Below are 20233 nucleotides of genomic sequence, written 5' to 3'. Positions count from 1 at the left end.
CCATTTGCTCAATAGGTGAGGCAACATTTTAAAACAAAGATCTGGGTTGTTGACTTGCTGCAAATAATGCAAATACCAAAAAAGCAATCCCGTTGAGAACATGGGAGTCATCCGTACTATTAATTAGACAAGCTTCTCCCCAACATTCAGGGCCCTCTGATCATCATCACTTTTCCCTAACTAGAGGGTCTCATTACCCTGAAAATTGGGTCACATGTTGGAGTGGGTCATGATTATCTGGCACTTTTTGCAGTGAACTCTTTAAGGGGTAGTAAGTTCCTGAATTAGTCAGAGATACCAGGAGCATCAGATGAGGAATTGGCCCAAGATTCATTGCTGTGGCAACAGCTACTTGACTTAGCCTCTGACTTAATGTCTTGGCAGGTGGGCAAACCAGAGGAAGTAAGGATGACTCAGTGTGTTCCTGCCTGGGCTGAACAGGAGAATGACATGGCTGTCAAGGGAGAGGCAGGAGGCTGGGCTTGGATGGTGAGCATTTCTGGGAAGTTCTTGTCTTCCCTGAAAGCTGAGGGTTCCTGAAGTACAGCACTAGGTAGTGCCCAGGAAATGGTGAATCTGTGTCACAGCCCACAGTGTTTTCAGACTGCCCATGTAGACCCATTAGTGGATCATGATGTCACTTTTGTTGCTGCAGTCAGCATTTTTTATTACTAAGATGGAAGAGAAGTGAAAAGGAAAACAAATGAGAGTGCCTCACATGTAGTAAGGGCCACTGTTATTTTCCATTAATATTTTAATGGAAATTATGAAGAGTGTGTGTGTGCATGTGTGTGTGTGTGCGCACACACCAGGCTGTGATATAAAATATATTCTTACTCTCAGTAACAGTCAAAAATATTTGAAAAAAAACAAGATTAGATTAGAGTCTTAGAAAAAAATCCCTTGACTAATTTCCTGATTATAGAAACATTAAAATCTAATGGTCATCTGTATCATTCATCCATTATTCATTTTTTTAAATTTTTTTGGAGACAGAGTCTCACTCTGTCACTCAGGCTGGAGTGCAGTGGCATGATCTCAGCTCACTGCAACCTCCACCTCCCGAGTTCAAGTGATTCTCCTGCCTCAGCCTCCTGAGTAGCTGGGATTACAGGCATCCGCCACCACAGCCAGCTAATTTTTTGTATTTTTAGTAGAGATGGGGTTTCACCATGTTAATCAGGCTGGTCTTGAACTCCTGACCTCAGATGGTCCACCCACCTTAGCCTCCCAAAGTGCTGGGATTACAGGCGTGAGACACCACACCCAGCCCCGTTATTCATTATTCATTATTTATTTATCCAAAAAGTCATCTACTAGAGTTCCCTACCCCGTTGTCTCACCCTCTGTTAGATGTGAAGGTAAAACATTTAGGAGAAAGTGAGTAGCTCAGTGTGTCTGGAGCCACCAATCAGGCAGTGGGGACAAGAGCAGGAGTGTGAAAGGCCCACCTTACCAAGGTGCCCATCTTCAAAGGAGGAGCCTTTGCTGAGGCTGTGTGGTTCAGGCAGGGTGAGGAGTGGATTTTAACTTCTGGCCTTGGCATTCTGTCTTCCCTCACCTGCTAGTTGGTTTAAATTATTTAGCACTTGTCTATTGACACTATTTTATTTCCAGATTATTTTGTCCATGTCAGTGTCATCTCTTCAGTTTTAAATGACTTGAATATGTCCTCTTCTTTTGCATCTCCAAAATGCTGAGCAGGTATTGCCTAGGTTTTCTTCTAGGGTTTTTATGGTTTTAGGTCTAACATTTAAGTCTTTAATCCATCTTGAATTAATTTTTGTATGAGGTGTAAGGAAGGGATCCAGTTTCAACTTTCTACATATAGCTAGCCAGTTTTCCCAGCACCATTTGTTAAATAGGGAATCCTTCCTCCATTTCTTTTTTTGGTCAGGTTTGTCAAAGATCAGATGGTTGTAGATGTGTGGTATTATTTCTGAGGGCACTGTGCTGTACCATTAGTCTATATCTCTGTTTTTGTACCAGTACCATGCTGTTTTGGTTACTGTAGCCTTGTAGGATAGTTTGAAGTCAGGTAGTGTGATGCCTCCAGCTTTGTTCTTTTGGCTTAGGATTGACTTGGCAATGCGGGCTCTTTTTTATTTACATATGAAATTCAAAGTAGTTTTTTCCAATTCTGTGAAGAAAGTCATTAGTAGCTTGATGGGGATGGCATTGAATCTATAACTCACCTTGGACAGTATGGCCATTTTCACGATATTGGTTCTTCATATCCATGAGCATGGAATGTTCTTCCATTTGTTTGTATCCTCTTTTATTTCGTTGAGCAATGGTTTGTAGTTCTCCTTGAAGAGGTCCTTCACATTCCTTGTAAGTTGGATTCCTAGGTACTTTATTCTCTTTGAAGCAATTGTGAATGGGAGTTCACTCATGATTTGGCTCTCTGTTTGTCTGTTATTGGTGTTATTGGTGTATAGGCATCAGCAAGGACTTCATGTCTAAAACACCAAAAGCAATGGCAACAAAAGCCAAAATTGACAAGTGGGGTCTAATTAAACTAAAGAGCTTCTGCACAGCAAAAGAAACTACCATCAGAGTGAACAGGCAACCTACAGAATGGGAGAAAATTTTTGCAATCTACTCATCTGACAAAGGGCTAATAGCCAGAATCTACAAAGAACTCGAACAAATTTACAAGAAAAAAACAAACAACCCCATCAACAAGTGGGCGAAGGATATGAACAGACACTTCTCAAAAGAAGACATTTATGCAGGCAACAGACACATGAAAAAATGCTCATCATCACTGGCCATCAGAGAAATGCAAATCAAAACCACAGTGAGATACCATCTCACACCAGTTAGAATGGCCATCATTAAAACGTCAGGAAACAACAGATGCTGGAGAGGATGTGGAGAAATAGGAACACTTTTACACTGTTGGTGGGACTGTAAACTAGTTCAACCATTGTGGAAGACAGTGTGGCGATTCCTCAGGGATCTAGAACTAGAAATACCATTTGACCCAGCCATCCCATTACTGGGTATATACCCAAAGGATTATAAGTCATGTTGCTATAAAGACACATGCACACGTATGTTTACTGCAGCACTATTCACAATAGCAAAGACTTGGAACCAACCCAAATGTCCATCAATGATAGATTGGATTAAGAAAATGTGGCACATATATACACCGTGGAATACTATGCAGCCATAAAAAATGAAGAGTTCATGTCCTTTGCAGGGACATGGATGAAGCTGGAAACTGTCCTCAGCAAACTATCCCAAGGACAGAAAACCAAACAGGTATACCTGATGTAAAGACGAATTAAGGGCACACACACCAAATACACATGTATACATATAAAAAAACTGCATAACATACCTAAAAATAAAATACAAACAAATGTCGAACAGGGTTGGAAACACAGCAGGTGTTCAATAAGTGTTTCCACTGTATTGACAAATACTTGTTCTTCAGGTCTCTGATAAGACATCCCTTCATTCCTAACCTTCTCCTACCATAGAGCATTTAACAAATGGTTTTGTGGCTATGTGTGTAACAACGTGTCTCCTTCACTTACACTGGGAGCTCACTGAGCATAGGATTATGTGTGTTCTCTCCATCACTATATCCTCAACCCCAAACACAGCAAGCACAATGTCTGCCTTGTTCCTTGTATCCTCAGTAGGATACTTGGTAGGTGTATCTGTTGGTTTTCACCACAATAATGGTGAGTAACTAATATCCCCACTATCTCAGTGGCATACCAAATAAGCATATGTCTTTATGGGCAGCTGGGGCAGCTCTAAGCTGCAGGCCGATTCTGGATCTGCTCTGTGTGTCTCTCATGCCAGGCTAGTCAGGGCATGTTTTTCTTTTCTCTTCCCAACTTCAGATCTCCAGTTTTGCAGACAGTGCATGTTTTTTGTTTTTCTTTTCTTTTTTTTTTCTTTTTTTTTCTTTTGACAATCTTGCTCTGTTGCCTAGGCTGGAGTGTGGTGGCACAATCTCGGCTCATCACAGACTCTGCCTCTCAGGTTCAAGCGATTCTCCTGCCTCAGCCTCCCCAGTAGCTGGGACTACAGGTGCATGCCACCCACACCCAGCTAATTTTTATATTTTTAGTAGAGACAGGGTTTTGCCATATTGGCCAGGCTGGTCTCGAACTCCTGACCTCAGGTGATCTGCCTTCCTTGGCCTCCCAAATTGCTGGGATTATGGGTGCAAGCCACCACGCCAGGCCTAGGGCATGTTTTTCTTATGACCAAGGCAGAAGCGCAAGAGAGCAAGTTCAACTTTACAAGTATTCTTCAGGCTTTCGACTCCATCGTATTTGTTAACATAGCTTTGACCAAAGTAAATCAAGTAGTCAAGCCCAAAGTCAAGAAGAAAGGAAAAGCACTCAACTTAGGGAGGTTGGGGTGGCAAAGGAAAGAGTGAATATTTCCAAATCATCTACCCAAGTAAGTTCCCAGCTTCTCACTGAATGTTTATGGAATGGAAAGGAAGGAAAGAGGATAATTGGATTCCAAGGATTTCCCATGGGTATTCACCATACAAGTTACAAAAGCCTATGGGGACTCTTCTACCTCCTGACATATAGCTCTACAGAGAAAGCCAGAAGCCTTGTCAAATGGGTAACAGCCCGACCATCCAGAGCTAGATTGTTGAGCAAACAAAGTGAGCCCTCAGAAGCGATTTTCGGCAGCAGAGACTATTCCCCCAGGGCACTGAGGGACCACAGCTGCCTTTGTGGGGAGAACAAAGGGAGTGACCTGACCACCAGAGTCACAAGAAGTCGCATCTAGGAGTGGATAGCAACCCTTCCAGGCCCGAGGAGAGGATTCTGTTTTGTGTCCTTTGGAAATGTGTGTGTACAGACGAATGCCCACATGCTTGTTAAAATCAGTAGTCAGGACTTTGAAGAGACCTTTGTAAATAGCTGGGCATCCATTTCTAAAAGGAGTCCGGAGCGTTGGTTCCTACATTGGCTTTCTTTGCAGTACCAGCTCTGGCGTGGTTTGAGGTTGTGCAAGATGTTGCACCCCTCCCTCGGTTAACTGAAAAATAACAATCTGTTTTCCTTTCATTCTCTCTCTCCCTTCTGACTGCAGGGGTGCTGTGCCTACCAGACAGCCTGAATCTTCACAGAGACCCACAGCGGTCAAACAAGCCAGGAGAACTCCCCATGTTCAGCCAGTCGGAGCTGAGGACCATCGAGCAGTCTTTGTTGGCCACGCGCGTAGGCAGCATCGCCGAATTGAGTAAGTAGATGTTGGTTCTCCAGCTCTCATGCCCAAGACATATCCTGTCTGTGCCCGAAGTGACACGATGTCCTCATGCCAACCCCTCAGGGCACTACTTTGTAATCAGCGGGGTGACACCTTTTACTGAGTGCCTGCTGTGTACACTAAACAATGCCAGTGGCGTGGGGAAGGTAAGAGCTCTGAAGCTGGTACATTTCCTGGTTCCGCCATAAATGTAGGTCAGGTTCCTAAGCTTTTCTGAACCTCAGTTTCCTTTTCTATAAACTAGAGAAAATACCAATGCCTACCCAGAGTGTAGTTGCGGTGATTCAATGAGCTCGCATCCATAAAGGTGTCAACCTAAATAACAAACAGAGAAGGAGATTCTCTAAAACAAACTCATGTTTACTGGGAATAGGCCTTGCAATGAGAATGTGCATACCAAAGTATATTCTCAGAGAAATACTAAGTGTGTATTCGGGGGGCTAAAGGAGGACAATGGTCTTTAATGGAAAAGTGAGGAGGAGGATTACAAAATTGTTTTTGAGATAATTATCGTTGGCTACAAGGATCAATAAATAACAAGGGTGGCACCAGTCCGAGGTTGGACTGGCAGTTGCTGGTCACATGTCTTCATATAAGTTGTGTGTGTGTGTGTGTGTGTGTGTGTGTGTTGTGTGTGTGTGTGTGTGTGTGTGTGTGTGTATGAGGTTACCATGGCCTTCATGAAAGGCTGTGATTTTTGCAAAGGTTTTCTGTGATAGTTCTTGTTATCAGGCATTTGTGCATGGAAATCTTCTCTTCATGGCCTTTCCTGACTCTCTTCATCAGGGATTTTAACACAAATGATTCCATTTTAATTCTGACAGCTTTCACAAGAGTGTTTGCCAAGGTGCCTGGCACATGGTAAATACTCTATAAATGGCTGGCCACTGTTGATTTCCACAATGAGATCCACTTAAAGCATATATCAGATCACATCTCTCCTCTGTTCAGAGTCCTCCACTGGCTCTGGTTCAGTGGTTCCCCATCTGACCCACAGGAAAAGCCAAAGCCCCAGAATTACTTCCAGGTCCCCCCACCACCTACCCTCCCCAGACATCCTCCTCCACCCCCCCTCTGTCCCCTGCCTGTTCCTTGAGTACAGCAGGCTTACCACAGGACCTTTGCACTTACTCTTCCCTCTGCCTGAACTGCTCTTCCTCCAGGTATCCCCATGGCTCACTCCCTCACTACCTTCCCATTTCACCCAAATGTTACCTTCTCAATGAAGCTTTCCATGACCATTGTATTTAAAATCATAATACTCTGAGGACCCTTGTCTTAGTCAACTTGGGCCACTATAGTGAAATACCATAGACAACTTGGCTTAAAACACAGACATTTATTCCTCACAGTTCTGGGGGCTGGGAAGTCCAAGATCAAGGTGGCGGACAATTCAGTTCCTGGTGAGGTCTCTCTTCCTGGCTTGCAGATGGGTACCTTCTCCCTGTGTTCTCTCAGGGTGGTGAGGTGGGGAAAGGTATTCCTCTTCTTATAAGACCTCTAACCCCATCATGATGATCTGCCCTCATGGACTCATCTAACCCTAATAATTTGCCAAAGGCCCTATCTCCAAATACTATCACATTGGGGGGCAGGGCTTCAACATATGGATTTGGGGTGACAGGCATTCAGACTATGGCAACTCTTCTCCCCTTCATTGCTTTACTTTTGTCCCCAGAAGTTATCATCCTAAGATATACTCTATATTTTTGTTTTTTAATAATAGGTTTATTGAGATGTAGTTCATATACAATTTACCTTTGTAGAGCATACAATTCAGCAGTTTTTAGTATATTTACCAGGGTATGCAACCATGACCATAATCAATTTTAGAACATTTTTATTACGGCAACAAGAAACCCAGTACCCATCAGCAACTACTCCCCTCCCCTCCCACCCACACTCTATATATTATTTTTTTAATTGTCTCTCTGTCTCCCTACTATATAGAATATAGTAGAAACATTTTATTTGCTCACTGATGTAACCCCAGCACCAGGAATACTGCTTGGCATATAGTAGGCCCTCAGGAAACATAAAGCAAGGAAGAGAAAGAGAGAGGGATTGGGAAATGGGAAAAGGAGGGAAGGAGGGAAGGAAGGAAGGAAGGAAGGAAGGAAGGAAGGAAGGAAGGGAGGGAGGGAGGGAGGGAGGGGAGGGGAGGGGAGGGGAGGGAAGGGAAGGGAAGGGAAGGGAAGGGAAGGAAAGGGAAGGGAAGGGAAAGGAAGGGGGGAAAAGAGGCAGAAAGATGCAAAGAAGGAAGGGATAATCAAGGTTGGGGTGTCCCAAGTTTAAGTAATAATTTACCATGCTTATATACCCCCTAATTCAGGGCTGTGCTCTGTGAGTCTGACCAACCAGAGGAAAGCAATCCTGTATTTACTTATGATCCAATTGATTATCAAACAATTTAGCTGAATATTAGTTACTGATGGAATTGAAGCATGGATCACAGAAATGCTAGATTGTGTTAAAGTGGGAGTTGGTATTGAAATTCCAGCAAATCCTGAACTATGAAAGAATTTAAGACCCAAAATACAACTTCTACTTCTTCCCAGAGGAATTCCCTGTACACCCAGATAGGGACCCTCCATTAAGCTTACGGCCTGCACCTCTGGAAAGGGAGTCAGTAGCTGATCCAAGCCATAGGGGGCGCTTATGGCCACTAGAGAGCTAGTTTCCTGGCATCTGAATTTGGAAGTTACGCTTCCATTCCCTTCAAACCTCTGATGTCACAAAATGCCTCCTGTCCCAGGGCCTCCTAACTACTGGTCAGTCCTGGGATTCTTCTGAAACTTTTGGGAGCCACAACACCTTTGGCAATCTGGTGAAACATGTGGAACCTGTCTCAGAATAATATTTTTAAATGCATAATGTGCAAATGATTACAAAGGAAACTGATTACATTAAATTTCAATTATCATAATATTTTTAATCTCAATTGTGGCACAGTAGTTCTCTGGGTTTTTTTTTCTTTTTTAATTAGCACATGATATAACAAGATCTAGCAGCAGGTCAGATGACCCCATGATTTGGGTATAATATGTGTGAATGCTATTTTGAGATATCTGTGACAAGTGGAATGGGGTAAGGAAATATCTGCATTTTAATACGTACTTAGGGCATTGAGAGGCAGAAGGTCCAAGTGGCACTCTTGGAGAGACATTGCTGTAAGAAGAACTGCCACACATATGGGACTTCAGTGTTTTCCAGGACATGCTTATGACCCTAGAAATGTAGGATCTGGCTACCGAGTTGGGACATAGCTTTGTGGGACAACCCCAGAAGAGGCCCTCACACCATGTGGCCCAAACACACTGTCCCTAAGGTCTCAAAGCTTTGTCCTGGGATGTCTCAAAGTCCTCCCCCGGCCTCCAGCACCTGGACTGGGGCCCTGCGTAATTCAGGCACTCTCTTTGAAGAAAGGATTTGCTAAACAAATCTGCTCTTCACCTAAGAGGCAGCCTGCAGGAGCTGCTTGCTGCATAAATTGTTTTTAAGGATAATTTGCTCTGTAAATTAAATGCTGTCCGCATTGAATGTTGACTTTTGCATGTGAGTTGTTGGCACACAAATGGGTGTTGCTAATTGCGAATGGGTTTTGTACATTCATTAAGTCAGCCCCATAGAATGTGTGCACAAGGAAGCACTTTGATAAGTCACGTCGGCGGCTGAAAGGAATAAAATTGCCTTTTTTCTGATCTGACTGTAATTTAGAATGGCTTGCTCTGTGGTCTGAATCAATAGAGCCTTGCTCTCTGTGTACATACAGAGCTGTTCTTCATATTCAAAGGTTGCTCTGCCAATGTGGAAACCACTGTTTTTCCAGCAAAGGTGAGATGGAGAGTTTGTTCTTAGTCATTCCTGCTCTTGTTGAAACAGGGACATGTCTGGCCAGGGTCAAGAGTGGAGCCCTATTTTAGTAGCTAATAACAATAATAACGGCAGCAGCTGAGGTTTAATGAACCAGGGAACAATGATAAGTGTTTATAGGAGTTACTTCCAATATGTTATTATTGTCCACAACTTATCCAAGATCAACCACACCTGTGAATTGAATGGCTCAAAATTGAATCCAAGCTTCTCAAGGCAAAGCTTTTATACTTAACCACTAAACTACACTCCCTCCAGGGAAGTCCAGAAGATATTTCCACTCAGACTTGAGATTCCCCACCTCTGTACCATCAGGGTGTCAGTTGGGTCTGCGTTCCCTGCAAATTGCTCTGAAGATTTGCAATTTGCTCTGTAGGGTGCACTGTGGATGCTCTCCTGTAAACTAAACTGGAGGTGTGAACATTCACAAAGGTTACCAATACCTCCCCATATACAGCAAGCACTGTGTGATGACATTCCAGTCAATGACAGACTACATATATGATAGTGTTCCCATAAGATCATAATACTGGCCAGGTGCAGTGACTCGCACCTGTAATCCCAGCACTTTGGGAGGCTGATGCGAGCAGATTGCTTGAGCCCAGGAGTTTGAGACCATCTTGGGCAACATAGTGAGACTTTGTCTCTACAAAAAATAAAATAAAATTAGCCAGGTGTGGTGGCATGCACCTGTAGTCCCAGCTACTCAGAAGGCTGAAGTGGGAGGATCGCCTGAGCACTGGAGGTCAAGAAAGAAAGAAGGAAGGAAGGAAGGAAGGAAGGAAGGAAGGAAGGAAGGGAGGGAGGGAGGAAGGAAGGGGAAGAAAGAGAAAAAATATTACTGCATTTTTTACTGTACCTTTTTTATGTTTAGGTATGTTTAGATACACAAGTACTTCCTATTGTGTTACGATTGCCCACAATATCAGGACAGACACATACTGTACAGGTTTGTAGGCTGAGAGCAATAGGCTATACCCTACAGCCTAGGTGTACAGTAGGCTGTACCCCTAGGTTTGTGTAATGCAGTCTATGATGTTCATCCAACAATGAAATCGTCTAAGGACATATTTCTCAGAACCCATCCCTGTTGTGAATCAATGCTGGGCTGTATCTAGACAGAGGACCACCTCTGCAGACTGGGACTCCTCCTGGTAACCCTTGCTTGTTTCCTTGGGGCCTCATATTAAAATCTAGAACTGTCTTGATCACCTGGAATGTCCAACGCACTTATCTTTGTCCAGCCTGTTACGGCTTGAGGTAAAAACACATCCACTATTTCTGGAGCACCTACTGTGTACCAGCTGCTTTGAATACCTTTAAGGTATTATTATTCCCATTTCACAGATAAGCAAACTGAGACTTAGGAAGGATAAATGTCTTGCCCAAGGCCACTCAGCTAGTAAGTGACAGTCATAATTAAAATCATTTTTTTCTTTTTCCCTCTGCTGTGCTGTGTGCAAATCAGCTTTGTATTGTGAGCACCTAACACATCACCCACAACTCAGGAAATTTCCCTTGAATGTCAAATGAATAAATGAATGACCTAAAGTGAACTTGTCTGAAACAAAAACTGAAGAAAATGCTGCAAGTGGGTGGGACTCTTAATGAAACCCAGTCAGATAATAAATTTTCTATTGAGCTGAATTTTGAACTCAGGGACATAGAGCTGAACTTATGCAGGTTCTAAAATATTTGACTGGTAAGCTAAATCAAGAGGCCACGAAAATTGCCAAACTGACACCAGCTGGCAATTCTTTGATCCTGAGCCTTAGGAAATTTGCCGGGCGATGGACATCACAGTTGACTTAGGGTTCGGTGGGCGGTCCAGGTCTTCTTCCCTGAACCAGTAAGCAGGGCTGGGGGAAGCAGGTCCACCCAATCCCCACAGGGCTATGGGGAATCAGAGGCCCTGGCTTCTTTCCCTTTAGGACCAGTTTGCTTTTGGTCCCATCCAAGTCCATATTTGTGTCCTCTGAGACCTTGCCTTGGCTCTTCTGCCTGTCACCTCAACTTTGCCCCCAAGCTCCCAGTTAAACCCCCAGCTGACAGTCATTAATGATGGTGTTTGCTTTCTGTTGTTTAAAGAAAAAAAAATGAGGACTTCTTGGTAAAATGTCTCTTCCTGTTGTCTTTTCACACTAGACGGTGAACTTGCTGTCCCCAGGCAATTAGGCAATCAAAACAGGGCCATTAATTTACAACTGTATAAAAAGGTTTTCTGGGTTGTCTCTCCTCAGTGTCACAGAAGAAAATGCAAACCCACAAAAATAGCGCTTTTTGCTTGGACAAAGTTGTCTTTCCCCTTGTTTGAAATGTAAGTGGGCTCTTTTCTGAGAGTCCCCTGCCTCCAGCCCCTAGGGTATACCTGTAATCTTCTCATGTGGTGAAGTGGCCACTGGCCTACTGATATTTCTTGAATATTCCATTCATGCCCCTACCACAAGGCCTTTGCACCTGCTGCTCCTTGTGCCTGAAAAGCTCTTCCCCTAATATTCTCAAAGCTCCCTCGCTTCATTCGAGCTTCTTCTAAAATGTCACCTCCTCAGAGATGCCCTCTATGACTGCCCCACCACCTACCCCTCCCCACATCACTCTCTATTCCCTCTTCTGCCTTAATTTTCTTCTTGCACTTGTTACCACCTGACATGCTATATATTTGTTTATTTTCTGTCTCCCCCACCAAGACTGTAAATCCCATAAGAGTTGAAACTATTTCTTTGAGACGGAGTCTCACTGTTGTCTCCCAGGCTGGAGTGCAGTGGCGCAATCTCAGCTCACTGCAACCTCCACCTCCTGGGTTCAAGCAATTCTTGTGCCTCAGCCTCCCAAGTAGCTGGGACTACAGGCATACGCCACCACGGCCAGCTAATTTTTGTATTTTTAGTAGAGACGGGGTTTCACCCTGTTGGCCAGGCTGATCTCAAACTCTTGAGCTCGAGCATTCTGCCTGCCTCGGCCTCCCAAAGTGCTGAGATTACAGGCGTGAGCCACGGCACCTGGCCAAGACTTTTTTTTTCTTTTTTTTTTTTAACATCACTGCATCCCCAGTGCCTAAAACAATGTTCAGCACACAGTAGGACACAATAATATTTGCTGAATGAATTAATGAATGGCAAGCTTCCAGCTGAATCCAGAGGTCAGCCTTAGCTTGTTGCATCTCTTTTCCTTCATCTCTCCTTCTCCATAAAAATCTCTCATTACCGTGTACCTAATGACCTGGATTATATGTGGTCTTTTTTCTTTTCTTGTTTCTTTCACTTTTTCTCAAGGAGAGGGGTTTCAATCAGACGAGTTAAACAGCAGTTTATAATACTGCGGAGTGACTTGGTTTCCTCATGTGCTGTGTGACTTAGGGCAAGTGACTTGATCACTCTGATTTCCAGTTTTATAGTCTGTGAGAAAAGGGTGACAATACCTCCTCTCCCAGGATTGTGGGAGGTTTGGGAAATACACTAGAGTAAGTGGTAGCTGGCCATGGATGGAAGGAAGAGTAGGAAGGCAGTGAAGGTGCTGTATCAGCATGGGTTTGGACAGAAGGAGCCCACCATTGGAATTTGTGACTCTTTATCCCAGGGTGGTCACACTTGGCATGCAGGAACAATGGTTTCTTGGGGGCTCCACAGATGATCCTGAGTCAGGTAAGTTAGAGTAGCATTTCCCCAAGGGTGGCACTGGAAATGATAATAGGTGATGCACAAAACACCTTCTAATTTAAATTGCAATATATTTTTATGAGTACTAGGACAATATTAGTTTTCCATTTATGGCACTGATATGAAATTTTCTCTTAAAATGAATTTATATGTGTGAAATAATTAGCCAACTTAAAGAAAAACATTAAGTAAATAAATTGTATCAGCAGCACACAGATATGAGAGACATAATGATGGTGATTCCCAAATGGCTGATATTTGGGAAACATAGTTATTAGTGGATTGATTCTCAGTTAGGCTTCTAAAATCAAACTCCATCTATCCAAACTCAGTTCAGTTAGTGACTATTGGATTTGTTGTTTTGGGCTCATGACACTGACAAGGGAAGCAGCAGATAGAACATATTATAGAGCAGGGTTTGAAAGAAAGCTAGTGACTTCAGGGATCCCTGTGCCAGCTCCATCTCCCATGGCCAGCCCTCCTCAGAGACATCTTTGGGACCTCTGACCTTGGGACTAGGCTGCTGCTGTTGCTACTGCTGCTGCTGATGGTGATGATGGTGGCAGTGATGGTGACGGTGATGGAGATGATGATGGAGGTGATGACGGTGGTCATAGTGATGATGATGGTGATGGTGATGATGATGATTATGATGATGATGATGGAGATGATGATGGTGATGGTGATGATGATGATTATGGTGATAGTGATGATGATGGAGATGATGATGGTAGTGATGGTGATGGTGACAGAGATGATTTTGGTGATGATGATGGTGATGTCTGAGATGATGGTGGTGATAATGATGGTGATGGTGATGATGATGATGGAGATGATGATGGTGATAGTGATGTAATGGAGGTGGTGGTGATGGTGATGGTGATGATCATGATGGAGATGAGGATGGTGATGGCGATAATGATGGAGATGATGGTAGTGATGATGGTGATGGTGATGATGATGGTGATGGTGATGATGATGATGGAGATGATGATGATGATGTTGATAATGATGGAGATGATGACGGTGGTCATGTTGATGATGATGGTGATGGTGATGAAGATGGTGATGGTGATGATGATGATGGAGATGATGGTGATGGCGATAATAATGGAGATGATGATGGTGGTGATGATGGTGATGGTGATAATGTGACAGTGATGGTGATGATGACAGAGATGATAATCATGATGATGTACATGATGGTAATGATGATGGTGATGGGGATGGTGATGAAGATGAAGATGATGATGGTAGTGATACAAAGAATAATAGTACTGAATACTTATTAAGTGCTTACCATATACCAGACTCTGTTCCAAGTGCTTTAAATGCATTATATGCATTTCTTCATTTAATACTATGAGGTAGGTACTATTATTGTCCTAATTTTGCAGATGAAATGAAGGTTAAATACTTTATATATATTATTTGTTTAATCCACACAACGAATTCATTAGGTCATAATCATTCTCACTTACAGAGACATTAAATAACTCACCTAAGGTCACTCATCTAGTTAGTAGCAGGTTGGAGGCTCTCAGTCTGAGTCTCAAGAGCATGTTCCTAACCACATGCCACACTGCCTCCCCTTCCCGGAACAGGACAATGGATGAGGCATGGTCTCTGCTTTTGAGACTCAGTAGGGAAAGTAGATGTGTGGATAATTAACTGTGAAATGCAACAGAATTAAACACGTAATGTGTTAGACTTTATAAGCAGGCTTTGCGGGTATATAGAGAAAAGAGGGACTTGATTCTGACCAGGGACATCCTGGAGGGCTTCATGGAAGAAGTAGCATTTGGTCATAGCCTTGAAGGTCTTCAATTGTTAGGAGAATGAAGAAAAGGGCAATCAAAGGTGGGAAAACAAGAACAGAAGAAGGGAACCTGGAAATGCATAGCAAGCTGAAAGGTGCTCTGAGGAGATGGTGAGATGGTTAGCTCAACCAAGGCAAAAGGTACCTGACCGTCAGGCTTCCCAGTGCCTTGGGGAAATGAATGAGTGGAGTAGGGGCTCAAAATGATTCTCTTCGCTTCTCGACTTCCTTTTGAATCTTCTTGTTTTGAGCTTTTTAATGGAAGTTTTTGAGAGAGACAGAGGGAAAGATAAGTGTCTTCCACCCTCAACCTAGATGGAAGGTGCAAGAAAGTAAATGCCACCTCAGTAAGCTTATTATTCTGGTAATACAAGTAGCACATGCCATAATTCAAAGTTCAGAAATGACAGAAAAATTGGACAGAATGTCATTGATAATCCCACTAGGGAGAAAAGTCCTTGGTCAACACTTTGGGTTTTTTTTTCTCCCTGATATTTACTTAGTACGTAGTTTTTAATAACATAATCCTGATTATACTGTATGCAATTTTGAATTTTGCTCTTTTCTACTTAACATTTTAATATGAGGATTCTTTTTTTGGTATTGCAGTTCTATGTAATCATTTTTAATGGCTGCATAAGTTTATTATTTTATCATGTGGATGTACTAGAGTTTATTTAATCATGTTTTTTATTTTTAAACACTTGTTTGTCAAATTTTGGATCCCATAAGTAAGGTTTGGGTGCAAATCCTTGTGCATGAAGATTTTGCTGCATTTTGAATTCAAACATTGGGACAGATTCCCAGAAATGGAATTACTGAGTCAGGAGTTATGAATAGTTGTTAGTACCTTTGCTACATAGTGCTAAATTGCTTCAAGATGGACTGAGAGCTGGCCAAGGCTTCATTGGGCTGCCTTTGAAAGAGGGACTCCAATCATTTGGAATGAAGAGCACAGACTTAGAGTCAGACAGACCTGGGTTGGAATCTTGTCTGCCTTTTATTAACCCTGTAACATTGGGCCTGTTTTCTTATCTGCAAAACATTGTTCCTTAACTTTGGCACTGTTGTCATTTTGGATGAAATTATTTGTTGTGAGAACTGTCCTGTGCATTGTAGCATGTTTAGCAGTATCTCTAACCTCTAGATGCCACTAGTAGACCCCTGGATGTGACAATCAAAATGTGTCCAGAAACTGCCAAATGTTCCCTGGAGGCAAATGCAACCCAGTGGAGGATTACTGCTGTGAAATTGAAATGATATTAATACATACCTTATAGAGCACTGTTAGGATTAAAAACAATGTATATTAAGTACTTTCATAGCACCTGATACAGCTTTTACTATTGTTATTAGTAATAGTGGTAATAATAGTTTCTCACTGCTGGATGCTACAGAAGGACTCTGGAGAGGACAGACTGGATTAGCTCGAAGGCCAGTCCCAACTCTAGGAGCCTCTGGTTCTTTGATTCTTTGGCCAATCATCCAGCATTGTCTCCGTTCCTCTCAATCCAGTGGTCAGAGAGTGGCCTGCTATTTAGAAATGGAACACCTGCAATGCTAGTTACAGGAAAACCCCTCAGCCCTCACAGGACCCAAGCCTAGCATAGGGAGACGCCTAGAGTCCAGGAAACTGCATTACTGCAGAGAGGGGATTCACTCTTGGATAGTCCCTCCCTGCTCCCCAGTCCTGCAAAACCAAGCTGCTGCGGCATAGCACCAGTTTGAGAGTAGTCATTACTAGACTACATCCTGCCCTGAGACCCAGTAGCCCCTGCATCTCCACACCCTTGGGACTCAGCTGACGTCTCCCACATCCACTCAGAAGTCTGCAGCAGTGCAACACCAGCTGGACCCAGCAATGCAGCCACATCCTCAGCACCTTAGCCCAGTTCAGTGCCCTACACCATGGGGTCTTGCACATCAGGGAGTCTGCCTCCAGGGCATAGGAAGCCAAAGCACACACTCCCCGGTACCTGAGAGCTTCCTGCCCCAGGGCCACCAACAATAGCAAACTTGCCCCCTCCAGTGGTCCCACACATCACTCAGGGACCTAAAGACAAGACCACCAGCATCAGTACCCAAACACAGCACCCAAGAGCCTGAGGATCAGCTCACCCAGGGTCTGCCATCACCAGCACCCACGTGTGCCATGCAGGGGCCCCAGGACAGGCCCAACCAGGGCCCACTGCCACTGCTGTCCAGTGAACCTGCCACTTCAGTGATGGGACCACCATGCACCTTTGTGCACCATCCAGGAGCCCGAGGACTGGCCCATCCAGCATCCTTGTCCCCAGCAAAACCATACCACATCCATCACAAACAACTACAGTCTAAGCTAGTGAGGAACACTGCTGACGTTGACTACAGTGGAAGAAATCATACAAAGGCTACACTGCTGCGCCCACCCAGAATCAAAGCCAAAGAACCCTACCCAACTAACACTATAGACGCATCTACAGCAAAAAGTCTTTCCTTGCAAAAGCTACTCCATAAAATTAGAAAAAGCAACTGCATAGGAAACCTATTTAATAAAATAATAGCTGAAAACTTCAAAAGTCCTGTGAGTGATATAGGTGACATTCAGGTAAGGTAGCTCAAAGATCTCCAAATAGATTAAACCCCAAAAGGTCCCCTCTGGGGCACATTATAGTCAAACTGTCAAATGTCAAAGACACAGAAAAAATTTAAAACAGCAAGAGAAAAGCATCCAGCTACATAAAAGGGAATTCCCATCAAACTAGAAACAGATTTCTCAGCAGAAACCTTACAGGCCAGGAAAGAATGGGATGATATATTCAAAGTGCTGAAAGGAAAAAAAAAAAATCCTGCCAGCCAAGAAGACTATATCCAGCAATGCTATCTTTTAGAAATGAAGGAGAAATAGTCTTCCCAGGACAACCAAAAACTGAGGGAATTTACCACCTCTATGCCTGCCGTACAAGAAATACTTAAGGGAGCCCTACATCTGAAAGTAAAAGGACAATATCTACCCTGATAAAAACACATGCATGTATAAAACTCGCTGATAGAGCAAATACACAAATGAGAAACAGAAAAGAATCAAACATTATTACTACAGAAAACCACCAAACTGCAAAGCTAAAGAATAAGAGAGGAAGAAATATATACAATATAATATACAATATACAAAGCAATCAGAAAACAATTAACAAAATGACAGGAGTAAGTTTTCACCTATCAATAACAACCTTGAATGTAAATAGTTTAAATTCTCCAATTAAAAGGTATAGACCGGCTGAAAGAATAAAAAAGTAAGACCCAGCTAGGTGCTACCCACAGGAAACTCACTTCACCTGTAGAGACTCACGTAGACTGAAAGTGAAGGAATGGAAAAAGATGTTCTACACAAACAGAAACCAAAAGCATACAACAGTAGCTATATTTATTTCAGACAAGAATAGACTTTAAGTCAAAAAAACATAAAAAGAGACAAAGAAGGTCATTATATAATGATAAAGGAATACTTTCAGCAAGAGAATATAAGTTTTAAATATATATGTACCCAACACCAGAGCACCCAGATATATAAAACAAACACTATTAACTAAAGGGAGAGATTTACTGCAATACAATAATAGTAGGGGACTTCAACAGCCCCCTTTCAGTAATGGACAGATCATCCAGAAAGAAAAATCAACAAAGAAACATCAGAGTTAAACTGCACTTTAAGCCAAATGGATTTAACAGACATTATACAACATTTTACCCAACAGCCATAGAATACACATTTTTCTCAACAACACATGGAATATTCTCCAGTTTAGACCATATGTTAGGTCACAAAGCAAGTCTTGACAAATTTTTAAAAACTGAAATCATATCAAGTATCTTTTCAGACCACAAAGGAATAAAACTAGAAGTCAATAACGAGGAACTTTGGAAATACATGGACATTAAACAGCATGCTTCTAAATGACCAATGGGTCAATGAAGAAATTTAAAAGGAAATTAAAGAGCCAGCCACAGTGACATGCATCTGTAGCTCCAGCTACTCAGGAGGCTGAGGCAGGAGGATCACCAGAGCCAAGGGCTTTGAGGCTCTGGTGTTCTATGGTTACAACTGTGAGTAGCCACTTCATTCCAGCCTGGGCAGCATAGCAATACCCTGTCTCTTAAAAAAAAAAAAAAAAAAAACAAATATAAGAAACTCCTTGACACAAATAAAAATGGAAACATAACATACCAAAATCTATAGTATACACAAAAGCAGTGCCAAGAGAAAAGTTTATAGCAATAAACACCTACATCAAAATAAGTAGAAAGATTTTTAATAAACTGCCTAACAATGCACCTTAAGGAACTAGAAAAGCAAGAAGAAAGCAAACCCAAAATTAGGGGAAGGAAAGAAATAATAAAGATCAGAGCAGAAATAAATGAAATAGAGACTAAAAAACAATACAAAGGATCAATGAAATAAAAAGTTTTTTGAAAAGATAAACAAAATTGACAAACCTTCAGCTAGACTAAGAAATAAACAGAGAAGTACCAAATAAATAAAATCAGGGACAAAAAAGGAGGCATTACAACTGATACGACAGAAATACAAAGGATCATTAGAGACTATTATGAATAACTATACACCAACAGATTGGAAAGCGTAGAGGAAATAGATAAATTCCTGGACACCTACCACCTACCAAGATTGGACCATGAATAAATAGAAAACATGAACAACAATAACAAGCAATGAGATTGACTCGGTAATAAACATTCTCCTAACAAAGAAAAGCCCAGGACTGGACGGCTTTACTGCTGAATTCTACCAAACTTTTACAGAAGAATTAACACCAATTTTTCTCGAACTATTCCAAAAAAATTGGAAGAGAAGGGAATTCTTCCTACCTCATTCTACAATGCCAATATTATCCTCATACTAAGACCAAACAAAATAACAACAAAAAAGAAAATTATAGATCAATATCCTCGGTGAACATAAATGCAAAAATCCTAACAAAATACTAGCAAAGCAAATTCAGCAGCACATCAGAAACATAATACATCGTAATCTAGTTGGATTAATCCTAGAAATGCAAGGATGGTTCAGCTTATACAAATCAATAAACACACACATCACATCAGCAGGGTAAAAGAACAAAAACCATGTGAGTATCTCAATAGAGGCAGAAAATGCATTTGACAAATTCAACATCCCTAAACTCTCAACAAATTAGGCATAGAGGGAAAAAACCTCAACACAGTGAAGGCCATATATGACACACCCACAGCTAACATTATATTTAATGGGGAAAAGCTGAAAGCCTTTGCCCTAAGAAATGGAACAAGGATGCCCACTTTCACCACTCTTATTCAAACTGTACTGGAAGCCCTAACAAGCAATTAGGCAAGAGAAAGAAATGGCATCCACATCAAAAAACAGGAAGTAAAATGGCCCCTCTTCGCAAATGGCATGATCTTATATTTAGAAAAATCTAAAGGCTCCACCAAAAAACTGTTAGAACTGAGTAACAAATTCAGTAAAGTTGCAGCAAACAAAATCAACATACAAAAATCAGTAGTGTTTCTATATGCCAATAACAAACTAGTTGAAAAACAAATCAAGAAAGCAATCCCATTTACAATAGCTACAAAAAAAAAAAAA

The 20233-nt window shown here is 42.1% G+C and overlaps 1 protein-coding gene across 2 annotated transcripts in view; it reads left to right on the top strand.

Moving 5' to 3' along the window:
- ABTB3 (ankyrin repeat and BTB domain containing 3) overlaps window positions 1-20233 on the top strand; it is a 351655-nt gene that overhangs the window by 207354 nt on the left and 124068 nt on the right. For both annotated transcript variants that reach the window (XM_032168796.2, XM_032168795.2), the window contains exon 2: window positions 5086-5235. In XM_032168796.2, coding sequence (XP_032024687.1) covers window positions 5086-5235 — 150 coding nt within the window. The remainder of the gene's footprint in view (window positions 1-5085; window positions 5236-20233) is intronic.

The sequence above is a fragment of the Hylobates moloch genome, unplaced genomic scaffold (assembly GCF_009828535.3).
Source record: "Hylobates moloch isolate HMO894 unplaced genomic scaffold, HMol_V3 SCAFFOLD_12, whole genome shotgun sequence".
Lineage (NCBI taxonomy): Eukaryota > Metazoa > Chordata > Mammalia > Primates > Hylobatidae > Hylobates > Hylobates moloch.
Note: the sequence above shows the minus strand (reverse complement) of the source record. Positions and strands in the feature narration are given on the sequence as shown.